This window comes from Molothrus aeneus, chromosome 10, assembly GCF_037042795.1.
Source record: "Molothrus aeneus isolate 106 chromosome 10, BPBGC_Maene_1.0, whole genome shotgun sequence".
NCBI lineage: Eukaryota > Metazoa > Chordata > Aves > Passeriformes > Icteridae > Molothrus > Molothrus aeneus.
The window spans coordinates 5,066,951-5,079,224 of NC_089655.1; the positions used below are offsets into that span (position 1 = coordinate 5,066,951).

The following is a 12,274-nucleotide window of genomic DNA, read 5'->3' on the forward strand; positions in this document are numbered from 1 at the left end:
TGGGGACATGGGGCAGTGGTGGCCTTGGCACTGCTAGGGGAATGGTTGGACTTGACCTCAGAGGGCTTTTCCAGCCTAACTGATTCCATGATTTTTGCTGCTGCCTGGCACAGGGAAGCCCAGGTCTGTCCCAGAAACACATCACCAGGGAGGTTTTGCCATTCCAACTCCAACAAACACTTTATTCCCATCAGCCTCACCCGTCCTCACGGAGGACAGAGCGCAGGAGGGGAGGGAGCTTTTCCAGACTGGTTCCATGTGGGGGCAACAAGGGACAACCAAGGCCATGAGGAGCCATTCCCAAATTCCACTGTGACCATGGAGTCCTTGCTAAGCTGGTGCAACTTCAAATTTCTGACCAATTTTTGGGATGTGGTAGTTAGGAGAGCCCACAGAGGCCTTGAAAGACTCTTTTCCTCATCAATTGTAGGGCCTGACACAGCCCAGTGCACTTCCGACAGCACCAGTATTCCTGCCCCAAAACCAGATTCTGAACCAATACCACACTCTGGACTCAGAGGGGAAGGGTAGGAAGGGCTAGGATTAAAAATATCACCCCAAAACAACAGGAATTTGGAAGAAATTTACACGAAGGACATAAAAAGCAGGAGCAGCTATGAAAATATGTTGAGATGGCCAAGAAAAGTCACATCAAAATATATTTAAAAACCAGAAATTCCAATCTGTGTGGAATTTAAAACTCCTTTCCCCCACCTCTGTTTTTCTGCTCAAGGAATCTCTGTTGTTCCAGGACGTGGAACATGATAGGCAGCACCAGTTATGTCCTGAAAAAGTATTTCCCCAAACTCTGAGCACTTCCATAATTTACAAACCAAAGATGAGCTAAACCTCAACCATCGCCCCCCTCCCTCTTCCCCCTTCTACAGTGGGCAGGAGAAAAGACTGCAAACAAATCTGACTTTGCATTTCCAGGGAAGTCCAATTTTTCCACACATCAATATCCCTGCAATCCATTGTAGACCTTCTGCACTGATCCTTGCTTCAACAGCTGCTTGAGACCTGCAAGGGAAGGGAGAGCGTCACACGCAGAGCACAGCAAAGATGACAGGATGACTTCTCCAGCACTTCTTCCCCATTCCTGAAATCCCATACACTAAACACTCCAAGGAACTGGCAGTTCAAGGATCTGGCAGTATCAAATTCTTACCAAACAGGCTAAAGAGTGAGTCAGCCCTTAAATCCATAATAGCTCATCTCCTGGGGTCGGCACGGCACGACAGGGAAGGGCTGGCAGGTCTCCACTGCTGCTTAAAGGGCAAGCCCAGAGGGAGCAGAGGAAGCAGAGTGGCAAGGGTGGATGTGTCACTGTTTTTCCAGAGATTAGAGAGGGAGTCCCCTCTGATGAACTCAGCCTGGTCACTCACTGCCCTGGAACCCCTCAGGACACAGCTCAGAGCAGCCTCAGAAACCACTGAGCCCAAAAGAGAGGGAAACTCCCAACACTGTGGGCGACCTTCAAATAACTAAAAGGAGGACATTGAGGGCTGAGGCGTGTTCAGAGAAGGGAATGGGGCACCAGGAGAGGCTGAGGGAGCTGGGAAAGGGGCTCAGCCTGGAGAAAAGGAGGCTCAGGGGAAACCTTCTGGCTCTGCACAACTCCTGACAGGAGGGGACAGCCAGGTGAGGGGTCAGACTCTGTTCAGGGGAACAAGGGACAAGATGAGAGGAAATGGCCTCAAGTTGCTCCAGGGGAGGTTTAGACTGACTATCAGTAATGAAACCAAGCAATTTACTTGTACAGAAGAAAATTCCAACCTTTAGGCATGCAAATCCTTCAGGAAATCCTTCTAAAAACCAGTTTGTCTCCCTGTAACCCTTGTCCTGCTTGTCTATCCTTAAATCTTTTTGGCTACATGTTCTACTGTCCTTGAAAACCAGTGATGGGATGCATAAGGGTCACAGTAGCTGTGTTAAAACACTGGAAAACTGCCCTGGAAGTAGTAACTGGAAGCAGGATGTCTCTCTGCCAGGCAAGAACTTCTCATGTTCCTTGCCTGATGGCCAGAGATTCCTGAACTTTTTTCAGGAACACCAGGACAAAGTGAACACATATCCAGGAGCTGCTCATTATTAGAACAAGTCATTCTCCAAGGCAAATTCACTTCCTGAGGAGCCTTCAAGTCACTTTCCAGCTGGTGGGTGAGAGGATGTGGCTCCTGGATGTCTGGTTCTTAGAAAGGAAGGCTGTAGCTGGAGAAAGGTGTAATCCTGAAAAAAACTGGGATTAGCACCATCCCACACCTCATTTCCCAGCAGCTCCCACACCTCTGGCAGAGCACCCCCAGTAGTGCACAGGATATTTCAACATGTACCCAAGGTTTAATCAGGAATTCCAACCAGGAATCCTAACAATTGGTGCTACTGCACTTCCCTGAAGTGCAGCCTGAAGTCAATTTTTCCTTTGAAATGTTGTTGATACCAACAAGAAGTGACAGGTTACAGCACAGAGGGAGAGGAAGCCCTGATCAGCAGTGATCAAGTCCCACTGCAGGAAAGAAGGGATATTATTTCTGTGACTCCAAAGGTGGGGGTGGTGCTCTTGGAGCCAGAGTATCTTCTGACAGCCCCAGGAGCTGGATATGTGGTCAGGAGATAAGAAATGAGGAGCACTGCCAACAATAAGGAAAAAAGGGATGTTTTGAATTCTGAAGCCCACAGTTTTCCATTGAATGTGTACACTGAGCTGCTGCCACACGCAGTGATAGACCTATTCCCTCATAAAACTCCTGATATCGTGGATGTTTGGAGATACCCAGCACACAGAAAGGCATCTGACTGCCTGCCCAGTCACCTTCCCCTGGGAAATGTGTAATTGCTTTGGGAGGGAGAGAAACACCCAAGGCCCTTTGCCTGAACACACCCTTGCCAGTGCCATCATCTCTCTGTTCCCGGATATCCGCAGAGGTGTGTGAGCAATTCTGTCAAAAACATGGAGGCTTCTGTCACTGCTCCTTGACCAGGGTCCTCTAAACTGCCAAGAGCAACAGCTGGAATAACCTCACATGTGTTTCAGAGCTGCTGTTGCCTGATGAAGCTTCTGGAAGGGCAGCAGAGCCTGGACTGAGACTCCACAGTGACGAGGCCATTGTGCCCTGTACAATACTCTTGGAACAAGAGGGAAAGCAGAGGGATAAAACCATGAAGCAGGATCACTCTAAGCCCAGCCCAGAGGTACAGAGCCCCCAGCCCAAAGAGCTGCAGGAAGAACCTTGGGACATCTGGAGCTGCAGCCACCAGCTGGACTGCACAGGGCAGCAGTGTGGCCAAAACCCACCCAGTGCTTGGCTTCCCACTACAAAATTGAGGAGTCCAGGAAATCCACTAAAAGAAGACAATCCACTTCAGAAGAAGCCCTGGAAGAAGTTCTGGGGATTTCCTGAAGAGCTGCACTAGTACATGCCAGGAATATCTTTGTCCCATGACAGAGGATGAGAACCTTGATTCCTACTCTGATGTGGAGCAGCAGAACCACAGAGGCTGCTGGAGCAAAGAATTCCCTGCTGGGAGTATAGGATTTAAGGATTTACCCTCCTGGCAATTTTAGGATTCCTACATGGTTCATCAGGCTTCCATTTGAAGCTGAGCAGCGGATCTGTCCTAGAGGGAGTAGGCTGGAAGGAGCTGTGGGAAGGAACAACTCTTCTCCTGACACAGTGAGACATTCCTTACCCTCAGCAGCAGAGGGATTTCCACCAGTCTTGCCTCCAAGAAAGTAGCAGCAGGGGCTGGAAAACCCTTTGTGATCCCATTCCAGCCGAGGCAAAGCAGACAGAGGCTGAGCCCAGCAAGGCTGTGGGGTCAGACAGATGGGCAGCACCAAAACAAAGCACCTGCAAACTTGCCAAGAGCTGCATTCCAGCAGCAGCACATCCCAACCTCAGCAGCCAAGCTTCCTTGCTTCCAAGGGAAGTGGGAGTTCATCAGGGGCCACCAGCCAACTGTGCTATGTTGGACAAGGGGCACAGGGACAGGAGAGCCCCTCCTGACTGCTCCAGCCCCTGGAGGAGCTGTGCCAGGTTCAGGCTGAGGGCTCTGGGCACGCACCTTCCCGCTGCTCCGGCGTCAGCTGCTCCTTGGGGAACTCCACATCAAAGGTGATTATTAGGGAGCCTTTGATGTTGTTGTTATCAAAGTTTGGAAGACCTTCTCCCTTCTTCCACAGCTTGGCGCCGGGTTTTGTGGTTTTATCCCGCACAATGTGAACCTGGAGAGAAAAGGAAAGTGAGAACATTAGTGGTGTTACAAGATCCCAGGATCACTGAGGTTGGGAAAGACTTCCAAAATCATTGACTCCAAGTCATGACTGATTCTGACCTTGTCAAGCAGAACAGAGCACTGAGTGCCACATCCAGATGTTCCCTGGACACATCCAGGGACGGGGACTCCACCACCTCCTGGGGCAGTCCATGTTCTGTGTGTGCACCCCAATACTCAAACACTCTGTTTCCAACCCACTGGAAAGCTCCAACTGGCATTGATTCCTTGCCAAAACCAGTGATATCCCATGGGTCCAGGCTGTTTCACTGGACACAGGCCAGAACTAACACCACCCTCTGCTGCTGGGACAGCCTGGAAGTGAGGCACTTCTCATAGAGAGTCCATTGGCCTGAAAATGCTCCAACAGAAGGAATACTGTAGATGACCAGACCCTGAGCAAGCCAATCCTCAGCATGGAGCTGCAGGTGAATTTGGGATGGACACAACACCCTGGGCCTCACCTTGTGCCCATCCAAGTGGGCAATATCCATCTCAAAGCCTGTCAGTGCCTCGACCAGCGAGATTGTCACGTTTGTGTACAAGTCATCTCCTCTCCTTTCAAACACTGGGTGCCTGTGGAAATAAGAGCCATTGAACTTTACTCCTTCCCCAGAGGGGAAACAGGTCCTTGAGCTTCTTTCCTTCAATTTGGGAGGTTGGAGAAATCATAAATAGGAGGGGAAGTGAAGAATGAATCAAATTTAGCTTCATTTTCCTGTATAAGATATGCACTGATAAATGCCTTTTCTATTTCTAGGGCACTGAGTGGTGAGGTGTGGCAAGAAGTCCTGACTCACACAGCAATTTTCTTAGTAGTGCATTTCCTTACAATAGCAAGATTGTGTGCTAGGGAAAAGGAGATATTTATTCTGAATCACACATGGTGAATTCAAGCCAAAAAAAATAGGATACTTTGATAATTCTACTTTTAACAGCATCAAGTCCAGCTCCTCCAGCACCACGAGGGCTGAGCATCCTGCATAGCCCTGAGTGCCAGTCCTGCACCTGCCCTGCTAAAGGACAAGCTCCATCTGGCCAAGCAAGAGCCCAGCTAGGCCAGAGACTTACTTCAGAACTTTTATTCGGAAGCGCAAATCTCCTGGCTCCCCATCCACGTGGGGCTCACCTGTGGGGGAGAAAGCAAAGTTTTGTTTAAAGGAAAGGAAATAGGAATGAGTGGAGAGACAAGCAGGATATTACAGTTAAAAGGGAAAAAAAAAAAAAAAACCAAAACCAACTAATTGATCTTTAGATGACCAAAATTCTGCTTAAACATCTCCTAAAGAGCTTAGGGCTTTCTGAGTGCTGCCTCAGCAAGGTCACCTCTGCTTTTCTGGAAGACCTGTCTGCATGTTAATGAAATCCTTTAGCCACTGAAGGGCAGAGGGGATCCCTTCAAAGGCTCAAGCCTGGAACAGATGCTCCTGCTCAGGTGTTGTCCCCACTCCCAGCTAAGGGAGTGGAACTGTGTTATCCAGACTTAGGAACATGCTCCTGGATTTCAGCACATGCAGAGAACACAGCACTTCCCACCACATGGGAACCATGTGCCAGAGGATCATGGAGGAGGAGCAGCTCAGAGCTGAGCACACACTCACCTTCCCCAATGAAGGGATACTCCATGCCATCCCTCACCCCTGGCTCTATCTCCACTTCCAGTGTCCTCTCTTCATTCACCAGCCTGAAAAGGGGAAGAGCAACCCAGCACTCGGTTTGCAACTTTATTTATTTATTTCAACTTCATCTCAACTTTTAATTTGTGTCCCTGGGGAAAGGAGACCACCCCCACAAGCTCACACATGCTGTCCTTGCTCACATCTAAACCTAGAGAGTCAGAGCTGCCTTTCTGGTGAGCTGAGACTCAGGGAGTAGAGGAGGCAAAGTTGAAAGCTCCCAAACACACAGTCAGCAGCAGGGGGTGCGATGGCATTCCATTTCAGCATGGCATTCCATATCCAGCTGTTCCCAGCTGTGTGCTTCCCTTTCAGATCTAGCTGTGGAACTTTGTGCAAGGAATAAAAGGCTGGAAGGGGAAATTGGGGAGCTCTGCACCCAACAGATGCAAGAATCGAGAGTGGCTCCCTGGAAATGAGAACCCGGTGTTAATCCTTCCCAATGTCCCCAGCTCTTCCTGGGAACACAGGCGCGTTCCCCCATCTAGCGGTGGGTTTTGGAATAAACCTCCCTATATTGATGTCCCTACATAAAATCACGGAATTTAGGATTCTGTGGAGCAGGAACGAGCACCAAACTCACTTGACGTTGGGACACTCATCACAAACAACTTCCTGAGTCATCTGGAAGCGCCCAGGGCCCAGCTGGGTGGTTCTCATCTCCTGCCTGCAGTTGCATTTCCGTTTGCCAGGGGCCTGTCTTGCCACTGGCTTGTTCCTGACAACCTGAAGGGAAGAGGGAGAGGCTGATGTCAGTGTTCCTGGGTCTCCATAAGGGTCTGGATTTCTCTGAACAGAGAATGGTTTGGGTTGGAAAGAACCTTAAAAATCAGCTAATTCCAGCCCTGTCCCACAGGCAGGGACGTATTGTGGTGTGGTGCTGCCACAATAGCTCCAAATGTGGCCTTGGCAAAACAATGACAAGTTTTCACCTTGTGATCACACATAAACACCAAAAAAGCTCTCTCTGACATCACTATTGCCATTCTCTTTCCACACAGGAAAGATAACACTAGGATGGAACACCCCACACTTTGGTTAATACACTTCCTTGTACCACACAATGGGGAAATTATCTGGAGTTCCCCCAACAGCCACAACACAAAAATCAACCACTGGAAAGCCAACCAGCAGACAGGAGGGATTGTCAGCACCAGAAATGGAGCTTGCTTAAAAGAAGATAATAATTTTCCACATACTCTTCTCAGTTATATAATCTGGAAACTTGCAGTGACATGTTTAGCTGTAGAAGGAGACTGAAAAATTCTCAATGTGGTTTTACAAAAATTGAAAAGTGAATTTGAAGCTTATCAACAGCCCCTCAAATATTCCTAAATTCTACAGAAGGACAATTTACACCTCTTTCAACTGGGCTGCTGCACTATTCAAGCTGAGCTGCTGACTGACAGCCAACAAATCAGTATTATCACACTTTATGGAGACACTGCCAGATGCAAAAGATGAATAAATGTGTGGTTTCTTCAGTAAACTACAGGAAATAGCACCACAACATTCTCTACTGCCAGACCCAGAAAAGGAGCATCTATTTCAGCTCCAATTTTTGGGATAAGATACTCTGAACTCTGGTCAGGCACCTCAAACCTGGGAACACAAGAAACACTGAGACAAGTAAACTTACTTCTACAAAGTTTCCTGAATACACCTCCTCTAGTGTGACCTCCAGGTCCACGATGATGTCACTTCCCCGGGGAATATTCCTGTCTTGCTGGCGAGGGCTCCCTCCAAACATGAATCCAAAGTCCCCAAAGAAACTGGAGTTAAGCACAATGGTTAGCTCAGGAAGGAGGAATTCTAGGCAAATGCTTCTACTCCACTAAAAAGCAGCAATCCTAAAGCTCCAGAGTAAACCCAGGAACCTCTTTTTGTTCCTGCAGAACATAACTGAAGTCTTCAAACGCAGCAGCCATTTTGGAAGAGTTTTCTGCACTAAAGAAAACAAAATTTGGAGCAGAACATTCAAAATCTGACCTCTCCACACTGCACTGCTGCTCAGCTGCCACCACCAAAAGGAGTAAACTCTGAGTAGCACTGCAAGTCACTGCTAGCAGGTTGGTTTTCAGTAGTTTGGGGACAAGAGGGATGAGGAAAACTCCCTAGGAATTCTGCATATTGTCCCTCAGAACAGAGCAGAGCAGCAGTGCAAGTCCTCACCCAGGATTACAGGAGCTGAGCAACTTCTGGAATTATTTTAGGAAATTTATCCAAAGGGGCAGGAAATCAGGTTCTGTCCAAGCAATGTGCAAGTGCATTTGGTTTTTAATGCTCCAAATTCTACAGGGGCTGTGCAAGTCACCATAGCATTGCTTTGCAGAAAGAAAAGTGTCCCCAAAGTGATGTGAGACAACAGGTCAAACCCCAATCACACACAGATAACCTGAGAAAGTTTCCACATGTTTGAAGCAGGTGCTGCACCTGAAAAATCACCCACAGTGCCCAGAGGTGCCCACATGGGAAGTCTCCACTGGTTTCTGCTTGCAGCAAGGAGTGGGGCACACCAAAACTGGAAATTGCATGTAAATGTATTTCTTCAAATTCTCAACTTGCACATCAGACCCTGGGCCAGGCAAAACCCCATCAAAAGGGTTCTTGAGCATCACAGAATCAGAGCAGCAGCTGCAGGACAGCCCAAAGGGGTTAAAACTCCTTACTGGGAGAAGATGTCTCCATGGGAGCTCTGGTGCCCGTCCTTCAGGCCCTCCTCTCCATAGGCATCATACTGCTTCCTCTTCTCCTCATCTGACAGCACCTGGAAAAGGCAGGGATGGAGGAAAGGCTCATCTGGAGCTGAGGGGAGGTGTTAGACAAGGCTCTGAGGGCCCTCTCAGCACTTTTCACTGGGGACTCTACAGGAGCTCTGCTTGCTGTGCTGTCTGGAAAAGTTAAGCCCATAAAAAGCACATTTCATTCATTAAAAAAGCAGGAGCAGACTGGGAAACATAAACATTGAGTTTATCTTAAATATTAAAAAAATAATCACAAGGAATAACTGAAATCCTACAAAGCAGGACATGCTGAGACAAATAATCACATACCACCATCCCTGTGTCTCAGCCATGACTTTTAAGCATTGATTTTATTTCCTAAGTTTTGATCTTTGCTCTTCCTGCCTCAGAGATCCAGAAGTCTCTGGTCACATTTAGTGTTCCTTGCCCTTCCTCCCTCATTGATCATATTTGGAAATGCCAGAGTTGGCAGGTTGGCTTTCAGAAGGAGTGGGAACAGATGGAGAAGCAACTCAACAGGTGGAGAAGCAGCTAAAAGAGGAAAACCTGCTGAATTTGGGGTGTTTGGAGAAGCTGTGGCTGCCCCATCCCTGGAAGTGTCCAAGGCCAGGTTGGATGGAGCTTGGAGCACCCTGGGACAGTGGGAGGTGTCCCTGCTCATGGCAGGGAGTGGAAATGGATGAGCTTTAAGGTCCCTACCAACTCAAACCATGCTAAGATTCTGTGGAATTATAACCACTGATAAATGTTAGCAACAAGGGAAAATTAGCAGTGACTTCATCACTTTCACCCAGCAGGTAAGGGTTCAGTGGTCCCTCTGCCACTTGAGATTCCCATGGAAACTCCTCCCAAATCCATCCTGAGACTCATGGCTCTGCAGAAGAGTCTCAGTCCCTCTCCTGGGATCAGTCTCTTTCCTGGTTCAAACAGCTGAATTCAGAGCACACAGCTCTGGGCTGGAATCACTGAGCCTGTGAAAATGAAGACACTGAGCAGGTTCATTAACCTACTTTCCCCTCAATTTTTTGGGAAAGCTTTGCCATAATCAGCTACCCACCCCCTGAGCAGCAGTGCTGTTAACAGAGAGTTTATGGTGAAGAAAATTCTGCATTATAAGGGACACCCAATTCTGGTTCCATTCTGCCCAAAAATCAACTCACTGTGTCCCACAGCTAACTCAGCAGAAGGGTTTCCAAGCTGTCCTGGCTAAACACAGATGAAGACCTGGCAGGGAGGGCATCAAAAGCTTCCTCCAAAGCTCACACACACGAAGACTGGATTTCTGATTCCATTTTACAAACACTTTTTCACTCAGCTTTTGAATAGAGAGAATAATCTCAGCTGCTGGCAAACACTTAAACCAGCTGGAACTCGAGGAAGAGGCAGAGAAATCCTCTGCCAGCAGGAAGTGCCAACAAGATCCCAGCTCACAGAAGCAGCACCAAGCTCACAGCTCCCTGTGCATCAATCCTGAAGTGCTGCAGATGATAGGGGATTACTTTTTTCCCACAAAAAATGTCTTTATGTTCATTTTTCCTGTGATAATAAAGCCAGTTTATATAAGTCAGAACTAAAAAGGGGTCCCAGCTTTTAGAGAAAACAAAAGTGAAGATTTTTCTTTCTCAACACAAAGAAATAAATGCCAACTGTTCTCTCACTTCCTCTTTTGAGGAATATTTGCATATCTGAGGAGCACCAGGGATGGAAGCAGGAGCCAGGCTACAAATCCTTTTACCTGCAGCTGGGTTCTTCCCAAAGGAGACTCCAAGCTCCCACCCAAAGAGGAATTCACTGCTAGGAATTTTTGCTAATGAAATTTTTCAGCATCATTTTCCTCTCTGCTGCACAGTGGGGAGCAGGGGCAGATGGAGTCCAGCAGTGACAGAAGGAGGACAAAAAGGACAGAAAACATGTAGGAAACATTCCATCACTGTGTATGTACAGGTAAGGAAAGCAGGCTTTGACTTCACACCCTTGGGCAATACAATGATCTGTATTTGATTCATTTAATGCACTGGGCTATTGGTGTGGGGGATCATTTGCATGCCACAACATTATCATGGAATAACAGGAATCCTGCTGTGTCCCACAATTACTTTTCTCACTTAATATGCTCTAAACCCAAGGCCAGCACCTTTCACTTCCCATCAGCTCAGACTAATCCCAGTCAGGCCCTACACACACTTGGAGCTGCTGCACCTCCCCTCCTCCCCTGAGGAACTGGGAATAAATTCCAAAGAACTTTAAGCTGGTGCCTTGGCTTCCTCCTGGCTGAGGGAGCTGAGGGGTGTTGGACTGTCCTCTGGCAGGAGCAGCTCTCCAAGCAACTTGGTAAGCTCTGGATCTTTGTTTTTCATTTGGGAGAGTATCTGGAACTGGATGTATTAAGAGGGGCAGGATAGAATTTGGTGTAGTAATAGGAGGGAAAGCAACCTGCCCTTCATTGCAAGGTCTTTATCTGTGTTTAGCCAGGACAGCTTGGAAATCCTTCTGCTGAATTGGCTGTGGGACACAGTGAGTTGATTTGGTTGTTTTGGGTGAAATGGAACCAGAATTGGGTGACCCTTATAAAGCAACTTGGTAAGCTCTGGATCTCTGTTTTCATTTGGGAGAGTACCTGGAACTGGATGTATTAAGAGGGGCAGGATGGAATTTGGTGTAGTAATAGGGAGAGGATGGAAATTGATGAGAAGGAATAAAGGAAATTTGATGTGGAAGGTGTCCATGCCCATGGTGAAGAGATGGAATGAGATCATCTTTAAGTCCCTTCCAACCTAAACCATCCTGGGATTCTGTGACAATAGAGATGTGGGATGGAATTCACTATATTAACAGGGGGAAGATGGAATTTCACATGGTAACAGGGGAAGGAGGGATTCCAGCTGCACCTTAGGGAAGAGCCTTTAATTCCCCACAAACCTCCTTTCCCATCCCCTGAACGCTCCAGGATGAATCCTCACGAGTCTCAATGGCCAAGATCCAGCCTGGTTTATTTTACTACGAGCCCCATCCACCCTTCCCAGCCCGGAGCCATTCCCGGCTCCCGGCCTCACCTCGTAGGCAGCGCCCAGGTCCTGGAACTTCTCCTGGGCCCGGGGGTCGTCGGGGTTCCTGTCGGGATGGAGCTGCAGCGCCAGTTTGCGATAGGCCTTCTTGATGTCCTTGATGGAGGCGCCGCGGGACACCCCCAGGATCTTGTAGAAGTCTCTCCTGCCGTGGGGGGGAGAGAAAAGGTGAGGGAAAGGGAGCGGGGAGAGGGTGAGGGAGAACGGGGATGGGAGGGAGACGGGAAGGGAGAGGGGAGAGGGGGAACAGGAGAGCGATGAGGGGAAGGGAGCGGGGTCCCGTCAGCGCCGCGCCTGCCGAGCCTGAGGAGGGGGAAGGCCGGTGCTGAGGCGGAACCCCAGACCCGTGGGCGCGGCCCGGCGCACTCACCCCGCGGCGGCCTCCCCGCAGAGGCAGAGCAGGAGCAGGCAGAGGCGGCCGATCCAGGCGGGGGCCATGGCGGGCCCGGCCCTGCCGGCTGAGGGGGAGCGGCGGGAGCGGCGCGTCCCGGCGGCTCCGCAGCGCCCCGACCCC

The 12,274-nt window shown here is 49.0% G+C and overlaps 1 protein-coding gene across 1 annotated transcript; it reads right to left on the reverse strand.

Moving 5' to 3' along the window:
• Nucleotides 1–641: 641 nt before the first annotated feature.
• On the reverse strand, nucleotides 642–12,261 carry DNAJB11 (DnaJ heat shock protein family (Hsp40) member B11). The gene is made up of 10 exons (XM_066556768.1): nucleotides 12,131–12,261; nucleotides 11,749–11,905; nucleotides 8,621–8,718; nucleotides 7,591–7,723; nucleotides 6,535–6,677; nucleotides 5,877–5,959; nucleotides 5,347–5,404; nucleotides 4,740–4,851; nucleotides 4,066–4,225; nucleotides 642–1,020 (listed from the first exon to the last, which is right to left on the reverse strand). The coding sequence occupies exons 1-10, from the start codon at nucleotides 12,196–12,198 to the stop codon at nucleotides 956–958; spliced, it is 1,077 nt and encodes a 358-aa protein (XP_066412865.1). The 5' UTR covers nucleotides 12,199–12,261; the 3' UTR covers nucleotides 642–955.
• Nucleotides 12,262–12,274: the final 13 nt, after the last annotated feature.